Raw genomic sequence first — 14,767 nt, 5'->3', positions numbered from 1 at the left:
CTCCATTCACTCAGCCCATAATGTACAGGCTTGGGAATAGAGCTGGTTTGCCTGCCCAGGAACAAAAAAGATACCAAGGAGCAAAATGGGGTTTGTAGGGATTGATATGTTCTGCGTGAGCCAGAGCTACCTCTCATCTCCACAGACTCACAGTTCTTCAAGTGTAAAACAAGCCTCATCTGCTTGGAGTGACAGCATATCAGTAGCTTATAAACACACTGCCTCCAAACACTCAGCCCAGAGACATGAAGAAAAACTACAATGCACATGTTCATCTGTAGGAGAAAAAAATACCTCCGTGCTCATCCTTGCTTGGTGCCTTTAGCCCTAACATCCAGCTACACCTACACAGTGAAATTGGCCACATCCTTCATCCCCAACAACTGCTACATCCGTCCTGGGCTGCTACTTTGAAGCCTCACTGGCGCCTCACAGTAACCTTGGAACTCTGTGTCACCAAGATAAAAAAAATCTGCTCTAAATCGTATTTCCTCCAATTTACCTTTAATTCATCGTGACAAGCAACGTTCAGACAAAGCGGGATCTTTAGTTTTGTTTTTTTTGTTTTGAGCAGTATAAATAGGCAGCCACAGCAGATAAAATGCTTAAGGACCAATGATCTTGTTGTGCAGACATAACAAGGGGAAAACGAAGCAGAGCTCAGTACTTGGAGGGAGTTCTGCTGCTCACGTCAAAACTGCTTTTCAAAGTATTCTCCAGGGAGCCTGCAATCCTTTTAAAAAGTTGCCAAGAGACAGTCACCCAATATAGAGTGGATCTTACATGTTACTATAAAACCACGGACCCTCAAGGATTCAAAAAAAGCATCACAAATGTAAATGGCACAGGGACCGTTCCAGATTTCTTACACAGAGACACCACCACTTTACACTGCTGTACTCGCAGGCAAGCAGCACAAACGCTTGACTTGGGACCGAAGCTGCAAAGGCATTTTATTAAACAGGACAACCCATGTCGCACCACCAAAGGAGGAGCCCAGAAAGTGTCCAGCCGCTGTTACCTGGTAGAGACCTTCATCCTCCTCCTCGAACTCGGTGTTTGGAAGACTGTGGTGTCGCTCGTACCCTGTCCGGCACACCCCGTTGGGCTGCCGTGCCACATCCAGATGGTGGTCGCTGGAGGACTGTGTCATAACCGTCCCCTGCGGGGTGGGAGAGTGGCTTTTGCGGGACACAGTCTCCTTCCGGTGATGGATCAGTTTTCTGAAACAGAATGATGACATCAGGAAGAGCAAAGCTCAAGGGAGCGACCGCGCTGCAACATTTAAATTGTATTTTTAACTGATTTATTGCATTTGGGTTATATATTCCAGAATGGGCTACATTACTCTGAACACCAACTCCAGTTTCATTAACAACTAAGGAAGCACTTCTGGGGGAGGAAGGAAGAGGCTTTGCAAGAGCCCATAATTTATTCATCAGTTCGCTGGAGAAAAAATGCCTCTTCCTCGGGGGAGAGTCACATATTGCATCGCAAGCTTCAGAAATTGCATGCACTTTAGAAACACTGTTCAACTGAGATTAAACCAGCGTGCCTCAGCACAGAGTGTGAGGTGTCATAGAAAAACAAAAATCCTCCCACAAGCAATTATTTGAGAACATATTAAGGACCTTCTGCCACATGCCAACAACCCCTACAATTTCTGGCTGGTAGAGCAGAGAAAATGCAGCCAGAAAGGTTTTGGATTTCTCCTCCAAGCCTACAATGCAGCTGAGAGTTTCCTCTTCTTGGCATTCACAGGGAGAGAGGGGCAAGGCTAAAGTTCTGCTTTGCTGGACACGGTTGTCAAGAGGAGCAGGAGCAGTTGCCAGCTGGGAAGCTCAGAGTGGAGCAGTCACTTTGCAGCACAGGGGCTCAAATCAGTGATGTCCAGCTTGACCCCCAAGGATAGAATCACATAAGCATCACACACTGACCATCCTCCATCCACCAGCTCTCCCAGGTGCCCGTCGTACTTACTGGAGGACATCCCTCTGCTCCAGGTTGTATTTTCCCCCATTTTTCATGGCGGCATTGTGCACAGCCTCAATGGCACGGTCAATAGACTGGAGAACCACATCTTGCTCCAGCACCTGAGAAACAACATTCCACACGTTACTGCGCCGCTTCAGCTGAGGTTCTGTTGCACCAGAGCTTACAGCAGGAGAGACCACAGTAAGGTAAACTCCCAGAGTTTACATTTGGAAAAGAATGTCACTGTTACAAGCACCAAATTACCCTACAGGAACACCAGGGGCAGAGCTTAAGGACCATTCAGCAGCCTTGGATATTCAAACATGCCGCAGGGAGCTTTTGAAATCCCACTGCAAAGCCCAGTTTATCCCAAACTCAATTATTCCTGTTCTTACTGCCCTGCTATGGAGCAAATACACAGCTGTGAATGTGAAAGACAGAGCTGAAATCTGGTGGCCTCCAGAGTCTGTTGACTCTGGATTTGGTTTTTTTGCTCACTTTTTTCTTAATGGTTTTTATACTTGTTTTGTAACTTGAAGTGCCTTTTCCAAATCTCCACCCAAACTGTCACAGAAACATTTATTCCTCCTGCCAGCCACTTTAGTGCTCCTTACTGCATTTAAATAAACACCATCCTTGAAACAAGAAATACCAAAGACACCATTCCCTGGGCTCACACAAGAGGCTGGGAGAGCTGTAGTGAAGGGGAACGGGAAGATAAGGCAGGTTTCTACACTTTTGACACTCTTCATGGCTTCGTTTATCAGCAGTTGACATGCCTTCAGGAGAAAAGACCTTTACAGGACTAAGGCAGAAGGCAAAGGACACACTATGGAGTCTTTGCCCTGGATGCAGCAGACTCACAGGTCTCCCACAAGCTGCCACTGGTGCCTGCACTGTCCCTTTGGTCCTGCTGGTCCAGCTCCAGCCCACACACAAGGGGAGGAGGGGAATGTTTGGGCGCCAGTGCTCACTGCAGCTGTTTGAACACTAAACCCCCCTTTATCTTCACGTGCTTTGGCCCCCCTCCCTGCATCAGAGCAACTATTTATCCAGCCAAGGAACGGCTGGAATCTCATCAAGGATGCACCTTAATTGGCCTTAGGGGGCTACAGAGCACAGAAGGCAAGCCCTCCCCGCCTGGGCCGAAAGTGCCTGCCTCCATAGCACTGGCATGCAGTTTTCTGAAAACATGGTATGTATTATTTATATCCTGATTAATTGCTTAACCAAATGTGAATTAGCAGCTACCGCAGACTGTGGGGGAGAAAACAGGGTATGGATGAGAGGCCTCCTTTGCAATACTCAGCTTTGAAATATTTAGGAGGGTTTTTTCTTTTTTGTTGGTTTGTTTTCCCAAGAAAAAGAGATAGGAAAGAAAGCAACTGGGGAAAACTCAAAAAATAAAACCAAATTTGTTAAAGTATTGGGTCAAGGACAAAACCAACACTCAGAACTCAACTTTAGGATGAAGCCTCCAAGCAGCCCCATATGGCCTAGGGAGCATTTCACCACAACTACAGAACTAAGTAAGGAAACAGAGCAAAGCACATTTGAAAACATTCCAAGGAGGGTTGGAAGGAACGGCAAGTTATTTCAGAGAATTCACCTCGTTTTCTGAGAAGATAAGAGAAAATTACAGCAAGCTGCATGTTCTCTCTAGGAAGGGGAAGTGGGAGCAGTGCAGAAGCCTCCGGGGCTGCTGTCCCCAGGGGAATGCCAGTGCTGCTCCGAGCACCGCAGTCCCCCACCCTTTGCACAGCCCGCTCACGCTCCTGCAGTCCCACAGGAGCTCCCACCCCAAAATTCAACACAATTCCTCTTACAGTCTCCAAACACTGGCCCTGGTGCACTCCCTGTTCCCCTATTTGTAGTCCCTCCACATTCACCACCATCCTCTCCAAAACCAGCCCCTCCACAAGTTGCAGCCCTTTGTGCTTCCTTCTCTCACCCTCTCCATCCTGCCAGCCTTTCACACACATGGGTTTCAATCCTTTCTCAGTCTGATCATCCCAGGAAAGACTGCAGTAAGAGCACTGAATCCTGCTGAACAGCTCAGCACCTCTGCCCTCCTCCGGAGGGCACATCAGCACCATCCACAGCCCACAGGAATCCACAAAGAATGGTTTGGGTTAGAAGGGACCTTAAAAATCGTCTAGTTCCAACTCCCATCATGAGTAGGAATGTCACCCACTAGACCAGGTTGCCCAGAGCCCCAATTGCACCTGGCCTTGAACACTTCCAGGGATGAGGCATCTACAACTTCTCTGGGCAACCTGTTCCAATGCCTCATAGCTCTCCAAGTAGAGAACTTCTCTCTAACATCTAATCTAAATATCTCCTCTTCTAGTTTAAAACTGTTCTCTCCCATCACTACCTGCCTGTGTAAAGAGTCATTCTCCATCTTTTCATAAGCTCCCTTTACTGGAAGCAATGAGGTCTCCCCAAAGCTTTCTCTCCCCACTCTTTCAGCCTGTCTTCATAGGAGAGGTGCTTCTATAGAGCTGCTCCTTGCTGTGCAGTGCCATTTCTTATGGAGAGGGTGCTTCCTTTCTGATAAAACACGACATCTTCACACTAATGCAACAGTGTTGTGACAACTGGCTTTTAGCTGCCATGCTCTTTCCTTTGTTTCTGCTCCCCAACCCTCCATTAACAGGGCCCTGTCAAAGGGCTGGAATAAAAAAGTAGCATTAACTTGCCACTTGCACTTTATGACATTGTTGATGCTGCTCATAAATCATCTCCTCCCTTTCTCAGCTGAGCTGGGGGAGCAGCAGGGTTGTCAGTACAAGGGCTGCCTTGCATTCTAAGTTTGTAGGAAACCCAGCATTGGGGATCCCCTGAACTGTAGTCATAAAATTAAAAAATAGAAAATAGAATCCTGCATAGGTCATGTGGTTCGAAGGAATCCACACACTCCTCGGGTTAACCAAAATGACACTGCTTTGTTTGAGAAGGATGGATGAATATGCACATTGCAGTTGAAAGAAGCATGGGTTGCATGGGAGCAGAAGTCGGGTTTGCCAAGGTCTCACCTATGATCTCCTCCTCCCTGGGACCCAGCAGGAGCTGGGTCCTCAGAAGCCCCACACAGCCCTGCGCTGCAATCCTGCCCCATCCCATGCTCTGGGATACAGAGATGAAAAAACCCTGCTCATAGCAGACTAAGCTAAGGCTCACATGGAAGCACAGGAATGCAAGAAGAGGGCATTGCTGTACAGTGTGCTGTCAAAGGAGACGTACAAAGCAAAGCCCAGGAATTCAGCGGGATTTACTGGAGCTGCACGGGTGGGGGCTGGCAGAGCCCCGAGCAACCACCGCAGCACGAGAGCTGTTAACTGTGTCCTTCACCAGCTACCAGCTCACCAGGCACAGCCACGCCAGCGGCTCTGGAAAGGCGGAGAAGGGGGCAGGGACAGGGCACTGATGGCAGGGGAAGGTACTGGCCCTTTTGGGGTGAGCGCAGGGTTCTCCTTGGTCAGCATGAGGTGACAGCGCCCAGGCTGTGGCCAAGAGGCTCCAACAGGGCACCACCTTCTGCCCAATGTACCATGAAGATCAAGGGGTATTTGGTGAAGTATTGATCCACATTCCTACTGGCATCTCACTCCAGAAGGGAATGGCTGCCACCCCCTCTATCAGATATTTCTGATTTAATCAAATGAAATGCTGCAGCAGAGAAACACTGGGGTCTATATGCAGCCTCCCACAACCTGCCTGGCTGCAGCAAGGGGCAGGGGGAGAGCAGAGCAGTGACCCTTGACAATCACAGGCCAGTCTGGCTAGGGGGCACTGGATCAGAGAACCAAGGGCACTGTCAGCACACCCTGCAGGTGACCAGCCCTGAAGGAACAAGTTACTGCTTAATTAGAGCCATGAATATCAGCCAGGAAACTGAATTTCTTCCTTCATAGCCCGGTGTAGGAGAATCACAGAAGCATCAATAAATCATTACTTCCTCGCTCCTTGCTAATAACACGAGCAAACAAAGGGTCTCCCCAGAGCCTGCTGCCCATTTCCTCCCCACCTGACGACGACAGAGCCAGACCTCAGCACTGCCCTTGGGGTGCTCTGCACACCCCAGGGCAGGTGGGGAAGGATGCCTTCACCAGGGCCAAAGCCAGGCTTTTAAGAAGCATCATTACAGGATGTTTTGTGGGTATCTAAGCACAGCCAACACAGGGCATGGCCCTGCACAGGCAGGAATGCATCTACCCCCACAGCTCACACTGCTCCCATCCTCACTGCCCCAGCAGTCATCTCCCCAAAGAGAGCACACCCACACAGGACGTGTGGCACAGGATGATGAGAGACCTGACAGAAGACAATACTGGTGTCCTTGCACAAGCAGTACAACCTCCTCTTCTGCCCTCCCGGGCCTGTTGAAAATGTTGCCCCCTCCCTCTTCGTTTTCAGTCCTTCCACACGTACCACTGGAGTTGTTTAAATGCATTCACACAGAAGAACTTGCTCAACAGTCTAGAATAATCATACCTTTCAGAGAAGCATTTTCTAGACAAACAGGTTGACAGCTGCATCAGCTCAGACAGGCCGAGCCACTCTGCATGCATGAGGCTCCCACATTTATGAAAGTGGCCCATTAACGTATGGCAGTCTTTTCTTTGCCTCCGCAGGGGGCTGATACAAGAAAACATGGGTTTTTTCCCCCCCTGCCTCCCCAGTTTTTAGTGATCAAGGGCATTTGCTCTTCTGCATGTGCAGGAATCGGTGCCCTCATCCTTGCACCTGCCTTTGCAGCCAGAAGGGTGCCCAGGCAGGGCTGCTGATCTTCACCCTCATCTCATTGCTCCGGCTCTCACAACACAACAACAAAGGACAGACAAAGTTTTGTCTCCAGTGACAGCTCAGTTTTCATGCAGCTGCACTGACACGGACCACTGGTGAAATTAGGATATTTATCCTGCTGGCGTACACAGGCACAGGCTGGTTCTTTGTTACTCAAATCAGAGAGGAACACCACCTCTTAGGTCACATGCCCTTCACCCCCAGTCACCACCAGACTGTCTGCATGCTGTATTCCTTCCAGATTTAAATGACTGTGGCACCAATTTACAAAAATCAAGTATCCTTTGTCTGCAGCAGAGTGATGTGCCAGATCCAAGTCCCCCCTTCGGGACCACAGCTCAAACAAATGGGCTGAGTTTTGGGTTTTTGCATTGCTGGGGGAAATTCAGCTCCTTTCTCTTCCCCTTTTTGCAGCCTCAATCAGAAATGTGCAGTCCCCAGGCTGTTGGCTAAGAGATATGCATTAACTTATTCTTGTCGGCACGAAGATATTGCGCCTCACGGCACTTAAAAACCCACGATAAAAACGCAAGTGAAAAACAATGGGCAACTGTCCTGGTTCCTGAGCAAATCAGATGAGAAAAGCTCCAAACAAACCTGCAGCATCTCTGACTCGCTAGCGAGCAAACAAAGACATGGCTGAGCTCTTCTGACAAAGAGGCAGCCCAGGAGCAGATCAGGAATTCCTGCTGATGCGCTGTAGTGGGTTTCTAAAGGATCGGTGTTTTTCCACTGTGTGCTGACAGTAGCCGCTCGAGCAGACAGCCTGCACAAATGGGAAATGAAGAGAAAGGGTGGCTAGGGAAAGGGTTTAAGCTGTGCAAATCACGCTAAAGCAAAAGCCAGAGCTCCTGGCAAAAGAGATACATTAACTAGGGACAGTACAGGCACGAGAGGCATTTGGAACAAACAGAACCCTGAAGGCAGCAGAGGGAGGCACAGCAGCCAAACCTCCACTGATTTCTCTCCCAAGAGCAGGCAGCTTTGGAGTCAGGGAGAAGGGGGCAGAGACAGGCTGAGGGACAGTGGAATGCATGAAACCCACCACTGCACGCTTGGACTTCCCAAGGTGGAAAGGCTTCATCCCGGGTCTCTCCAGCCATGCAGACCCTGTTTACTGTCCACAATGACCAGAACTGGCCACTGATTCCTTCCCCTCGTAATTCTGTGCCCTTCAATAACCAGAACACGTGTCTCATGCCAAAACACTCTAAGAGGATAAAACAGAGACAGAAGTTTTTGAAATAAAGTAATCAACACATAATTACATATCTTGCTTTCTCTGCTGCCTCAATTCTGCTCTCAGTGCTTCAGGGAACTTCCAGGCTCAGCCTATCCCAGGTGAACAGCCTCCAGACAACAGAGCTGCCCCTCTGTTTAGGTTTACCTGTTCAGCATCCTTTTGGCACGCAATTGTCAAGCCAAGTCAATACTGACATGATCAACATGGCATCTGTGTAGGGGAAACTTACATTTCTACTGATATATACTTATATATAAAGGATATATACACACACACATATACATACACAGGAGTTACCATCTACACTGAAAAAGAAAACTGTAGATAGCCTCTGCTTTGATGAAAACTCAGGATTATGAACCAGGATATACCAAGGTGGAAGGAAAGACACTACAGGGAAGTGCTAGAAGTTATTCTATGATTTTTAACATATTAGCACTTAAAGTTGCAAAAAAGGCCAACAGAAGGGGCTGTGCCAGTCTTTGCAGAGTCTTCAGCTTGGCAGCCAAAGAAACAGCTACAGATGCCCTTTGCTCACTGAGATTCAGCACAGCTCCAAGATCACGTGCACACAATTAGCCCAGGTATATAAGAAAGCCCCTCTAATAATTATGATCAAAAATACAACTAACGTCTAAGTTCCCAGAATGCTGGGAAAAGTGCAAGGTGCTAATCTCAGCCCATCTTTGTTTTGATTGAGTTGGCAAAAACACGGACTGTGGGCTGAAGATCCAGTTGCAGAAACACCCTTTGCAGTTAATCAGGTTTGCCAAGCATTGCCAGGACAAGGGACAAGGTCAGAGCCCAGAGGAAGGAACAAGTCTGGGAAACCGTGCAAGTCCGGGCTCCTCTTTTAGCATTCAGAGTTGAAGGTTGAGTTTCCCTCCAAAATCTGTTTCCATAGCAGACATTGTAGCAAAATGCCAGAAAGGTGACAATCATATGAGAGGCAGGATGAAGAAATTCAAATTTCTGCCACGTTCAAGAGAACTCTCTCCCTTCCCATTCTCCTCTGCCTTGGAGCACATTTCCAGCATATGAGGATCAAGCAAGTAAAGTCTCCAAGGTCAAGCAGAAAAAATTGCAATTAAGTTGGCAATTCAACTGATGCACAAAGACAGATGCAGAAGAGCATGTATATACATGTTAACTGAAAGGGACTTTCCTCCTGCCTGCCACAGACGGGCATCGATTTTACAGCTTGCAGTTACATGTTTGAGAAAGAGGTAATAACTTGTGATGCATCTTGCACAGGAATTAATGATTTATCAGCTTTTCTTACGAAAATCCTCCCTGTCTCATGACCAGTGCTCTGGTAAGGGTCAGAAGGCAGCACACTGCAGTTATGATGTGCTTTGGGCATAATTATCATGTTGCCCAAACCTGAAACCAAGGGCAAATTACAAGGTATTGCTTATTGACTTCACAGAAAATGGGAAAATGGAAAATTAAATGGACCTGCCATCTCAGTCCCAGTGACCATGGGAAGGCAGATCTGGAAGTGGGCACAGACACGGGCTGGAACACCAGCCAGGCATGAAGGAAAAGGGGTAAGGAGGGTGTACAGGACATTATGCAGAAAAAGCACAGAACCTGTGGGCTTGGGCATGAACAACTCAAATCTGCCACATGGAGAACAAGTGCTGCTCTTTGGTATCCGCTGGGTGAGCAGCCATATATATTTTATTAAAGCCACTAATGAGGGAAAAGAGCTTCCATCCTCAAGGGGCAACCACAGGAAAGTCATCAGCGAGTTTCAGACCTGGACAGATGTAAGCTGCAAACCAGACATGAATCCCCAGGATCTTCTGAGCAGCATCGGGATCAGAGCTGCCAGGCCTGGCACAGCCAAGGCTCTTTTCTGCTAAGCTGTCACTGCAAAGATGAAAACCTGCCTTGCATTACCATGAGCAAACCTCAGAGAGGCCCTGGAAAGTTTTCCCGAAAGATCATTCCAGTCGGGAGGATCAAAGGGAGCTTGCTGCTGCGGGATCAGTTAACAGCCTGGCTAGAAAACAATTTTTCTGTGTTTTGGACTCTGCGTGCAGAGTAAACATTGCCTCTTCTGTCACAAAGGGATACAGCTCCCCTGCACACCCCAAAATAAAAATAAAGCCAGCAGGGCAGGATCAGAAAACATATTAACTGATACAGAAAACCCAGTGCTTGCCTCTGTAATGAGCATTTATCTTCCTCAAGTTACTGATGCATCCTACCCGAAACAGTTTATCACAGTGATGTGATCAGATCACATGCGCAACCTGCTCCAAAATAAAATGACCCACAAATCACCATATGGAAAAACCTGAGTATTTTTTTGCCAGGAGTAGAATTGCCCTAAGCAAATACAGAAAGGCTGGGTTTATGCTGCCCCTCTGCTCAAAGAGAACGGCTCCACATTCTCCTGGATCAAAGCTCATTCCAAGGTGGAAGGATCACTTATAAACAGTACTTTTACTGTCACCCTTCACACAACTCCCAAGCACATGAGTTTGAACAAGATCCTCGAAGATTTCTCCCACTAATGTTGTTTCAGACCAGGGACCCATGAGAGAAGCACACTTAACGTTTCTCCACAGTAGGTCCTCCCAAAAAACTCATTCCCATACAGTGTTCCACAGTATGGATCTCACCAGCAATTTCTCTTGTCCACAGTCTCCTCTGGGTCACAGGCATAGGTATTTGAAATATCAGTATTAGGAAACCCCAGGATAAACCTTCTTTCCAACATTTTCAGACTGCACAGACCAGCTCCCACCAGTGTGGAGCAAATGCAACTTTTCTGTGCTGGGCAGGTATTTCCCAAATGGGAATCCCAAACAAGTCTTCCACACAAGCAGAACGGCATGTCCAGACCCAGCAGGCTCCCTCTGTTTGCCAGGAACCTTCATGACTTAAACCTGGGTACAAGAGACTCATTAAGGGACTTAAGAAGTGTGACAGCCAGGCCCCCAGTAAAAGATAACCCTCGAATGCTCATTTGCTTTCAGGTGGGCCACTGTAAAGCCAAGGCAAGAAGGAACATCCTCTGGAAGAAAACAGGCATCTCTCTCACTCCCCTGCCATGTATTTCGGTAGCGATGTATTTTGACACATTCAGAGTAGCACTATCAAGCAGATGTTATTCATGCTTTTGGCTTATCAGCACCATACACAAGAATTACACAAAGTTAGGTGTGCCAGCTAATTATACTAAAGCCATTTTAAGACCTCTGAGGGTGCAGGTACAGGGCAGCAAGGGAAGGGGTATCAGAGGGGTTGAAATACTCCACGCAGGCTGTGCTGTCCAGAGGGAGATCTTGCTAATTGGCCACAGACAAAATACCCAAGTGTGCCAATGTCCTTGTTAGCTGAGAGCTGCTCCCACGAGCACATTTATTCCTGGTAAAGTGCATTTTTCTGCTGAAGCAATCAGCACCCTGACACTCACCAAATCCAGGGAGTCAACACAATTGAGCTTTACTGGGACAATGATAAACCTAATGCTAATTCAATACTCCAAAATAAATGAAGATACCACTGAGATCTACAGCAGTGTCTTACACTGTGACATGTGTGATCATAAAGACAGAGCAAAAGACAAAGTAAACCCCAGAAAATTATGAACTAAAGACCCTACAGTTGCTTTTTGACTGGCAGACAGGGGAATATGATTTTTCTGTGCTGCAAAACTTCGACAGACTGACAGTTTCCATTGACCTACAAAAGTACCTTGAGAATTGCAAGTTTAGCTCTGTTTATCAGAAGAATGAGGCTAACTTGCTGCTATCTCCAGATTCAGCTCAAGAACAAATTCTGGGGTTTGTTCAGTGGACTTTTTCCACCTTAAAAACAGATTAAAGGTTCAGCTGGATTTGCTGACATTTCACCTATAAGAAGGTAAGAGGTGAGTCATGGAAGAAAAGCAATTCATTAGTGTCCCACACTATCTGCAGAGGAAAACCAGCCTCTGCTTTAGCTGCAACTTAAAATCCCATCTCCTTTTGCAGCTTAGAGCGGCACAGGCTCCCCAGAAAACATGAAGAAATGGAGACAGGAAGGGAATGTCCTCTTAGGACATTGTGCTACAGGCAGCAAAACAGCCATAATCCTGTTTTCCACGCTTCCCGAGGCAGTGAACAAAAAACCTGAATTTGTTGGACTGTTCCGTTCTCATGCACAAAACTTGCTCCCAGCTCCCACAGCTCATTACAGGATCGATTTCTTCCATCCGCTTCTTCACATGCCACATTCACCTGTGTCAGCATCCACCTCACTCAGTGGCACCAGGGACAGCAAATTGCTGTATTTCAGGAAATCTTCCCAGCCCATATCAAGTGGGACCAATCCTCCAGGAAAGGAGATGCCCAGGACTCAGATCCCCTCCACCCAACCCATCTGGTGGCCCCTCCACAGACCCCTCCAGTGCACAAGGCCACCCTGGGGCAGAGAAGGTGGTGGAAGCTGCCTGACAGCAAGCAAGGGGTGACAGTAACTCTCAAGCTGCATGGTTTGCACAACCCATGTGCAAGCTGTCTCTCCCCCATCCCTGTAAACTCTTCCAGGTCAGGGCTGACCACTCCTAACTCCCCCCAGCCGAGCTGTGAGAGGTTTGGGTGGTCCTTCACATCTAAAGAGTTACACAAGACCAAACACTGCCAACAGGAGTTTTGCTGGGAGAACTTTTTTGCTCATTAAAGAGTGTTTAAAAGCTTTTAAAGCGACCAGAGCTCCATATCATTTTAAGATCTCAAGCTTCTGAATAAGAGCTTGAGAATACAGACAGCTCAAATGTGTTCATGAATGTGAAGGCTCAGATGCTGCCCCACACCACTAGGCAATGCTTCTAAGGCAGCCCGAGACCATAGACAAGATGATGCTTCACAAAACTGGATGCTGGAGGGGTTTCTTTCCATCCCTGGCATAAAGATTTATACTGTGCAGGTCCCTTGATAATGACTGCACAATTATTTCAATGCAGCTGCTATCTCTTGTCATCAAGCTAATGGAAGACAGACACATGAAATCAATTCAAAAAACAAACTAAAGGGGATGCATTTTACAGCTTAAGTCAATAAAGGTGATTCTGGGACAAAAACTTCATTACATAGAACCCAGCACTTCAAGGGACATTGTTTTTTTGATGTCAAATGGAAAAAGTCTCCAGCTACAAACACTTTGATTTGGCCAGGCTCAGAAAAACCCCTAAGCTTCTGCAATAAGTAGGTAATGAATCTTTACGATCACCATTCTTACTTGAGGTGATGTCTTTTCATGCAATTATTCTTTTAACATGCTAAAATTTGGGTTTCCCTGATACTTGAGCTTCTCCCCAAATATTCCCCAGGGACAGCTAAGCCTAAGCATGGAGGAAAAGGGCCCACAGACCTGCCTTCTGGCAGGTCATTTGGGTGCAACTTGATGTTCAAACCACAGTGCCCCACTCTATCCACCTGCAAACACACATCCTTTCCTCGGGAGAAGGAAAAATGGTATCTTCAATCAGCCTGGAAAAGCACAGAATGCACCAAGTTTACACAAAAAGAAATTGTCACCACATCAGATTGAGAGGCCACGGAGGTTTGCATTTGTCTGCTCGGTGAAGAGCTTCAACTTGATCTCTCTAGGCAGCCATCTGGTTTTCACAGGAGCTGCCCTGGTTCTCTGTAAAACCATCACAGCACATGCACTGAACTCGACTGACAGAGAGCCCTCCACTCTGAAAAGCTGTCCACCACCGTTTCCATTCCCCACATGCAAGCAGGGGAAAGGTGCCTGCATGGTCCATCAGGGCTTTCTTCCCACCTCCAGAGGAAGGGGGTAAAACTCAGAGGCTGAGTTCAGCCTCCTGGCCAGCAAGCTCAAGGGCAGTGGAGGGGAAGCAGGCAGCAGGAACAGTGGGAGGTGACAACCCAACCACATTAGCAGCTGTGGAGGTACAAACCCCATGGACAGGCATTCAAGACCTTTTCATCAAGACATCATCCCAGCTTCCAGGTGATTCCCGCCTCCTCGTGGGCAAGTGTCTACTTTTACAGCTCTTGCCTCATCTTCTCCCTCAACCCTTTGTTTTTATTCAATATAATAGAAGGTTTGGAGCAGGGGCCTGCCCTCAGGTTTCCATACTACTAGGTACTGTCCCCACTTGTACTAGGAAAAAACCCAAGAAATAATTAATAGCTATTACTTAGAAGTGATCTAATCTGAACTTGGAACCGGTGATTTAGCAAGAAACGACCCACAGCCTGGAATTATCTAGCATGCCTAGTCCAACAGCTTGATTTATTTTTTTTTATTTTTAATTATAACTCCTGAGCAGCTGAACAAGCTAAAATATCAGCCTATGGTGGCATTTCCAGATCACAGAAAAATGTGACACAAAAATCAACACCTTGCAGACCGCTCTCATGCACACCACCCAGCCTAAGCAGGGGAGAGGAACGAAGCAGTATGACAGCAAACAGACCCCTATCCAAAAGCACATCCCACCAGCATGAACAGCAGCCTGAGTCAGAGGAACGGGCTCACTACCCTTGGAGTTGGGCAACACTGTCCCTTCATCTGCTCCAGACAGACAGGAGGAAGGACAACGGACTTCGCAACTCAGTAATCAAAATGTGAGCAGCTTCCAAGGAGGAAGGGAGTGACAACTTCTTCTAAACAACTTCAACAGGCAGGCAAATAACCAGGAAAAACAAACCCATGAACTTCCCACCTCACCCTAAAGAGCACACACTGACAAAATTTTACTTCCCCTTCTCG

The 14,767-nt window shown here is 47.4% G+C and overlaps 1 protein-coding gene across 1 annotated transcript in view; it reads right to left on the bottom strand.

The window, feature by feature from the left end:
• Positions 1-14,767, bottom strand: part of NCKIPSD (NCK interacting protein with SH3 domain) — a 52,818-nt gene that overhangs the window by 29,433 nt on the left and 8,618 nt on the right. The window contains exons 2-3 of the mRNA XM_027728963.2: positions 1,981-2,093; positions 1,022-1,223 (exon numbers count right to left, since the gene is read on the bottom strand). Of these exons, the coding sequence (XP_027584764.1) occupies positions 1,022-1,223; positions 1,981-2,093 (315 nt within the window). The remainder of the gene's footprint in view (positions 1-1,021; positions 1,224-1,980; positions 2,094-14,767) is intronic.

This window comes from Pipra filicauda, unplaced genomic scaffold (genome assembly GCF_003945595.2).
Source record: "Pipra filicauda isolate LSUMZ 115617 unplaced genomic scaffold, ASM394559v2 scaffold165_size2600900_pilon, whole genome shotgun sequence".
Classification (NCBI taxonomy): domain Eukaryota; kingdom Metazoa; phylum Chordata; class Aves; order Passeriformes; family Pipridae; genus Pipra; species Pipra filicauda.
This window is presented reverse-complemented; position numbering and strand designations above follow the sequence as displayed.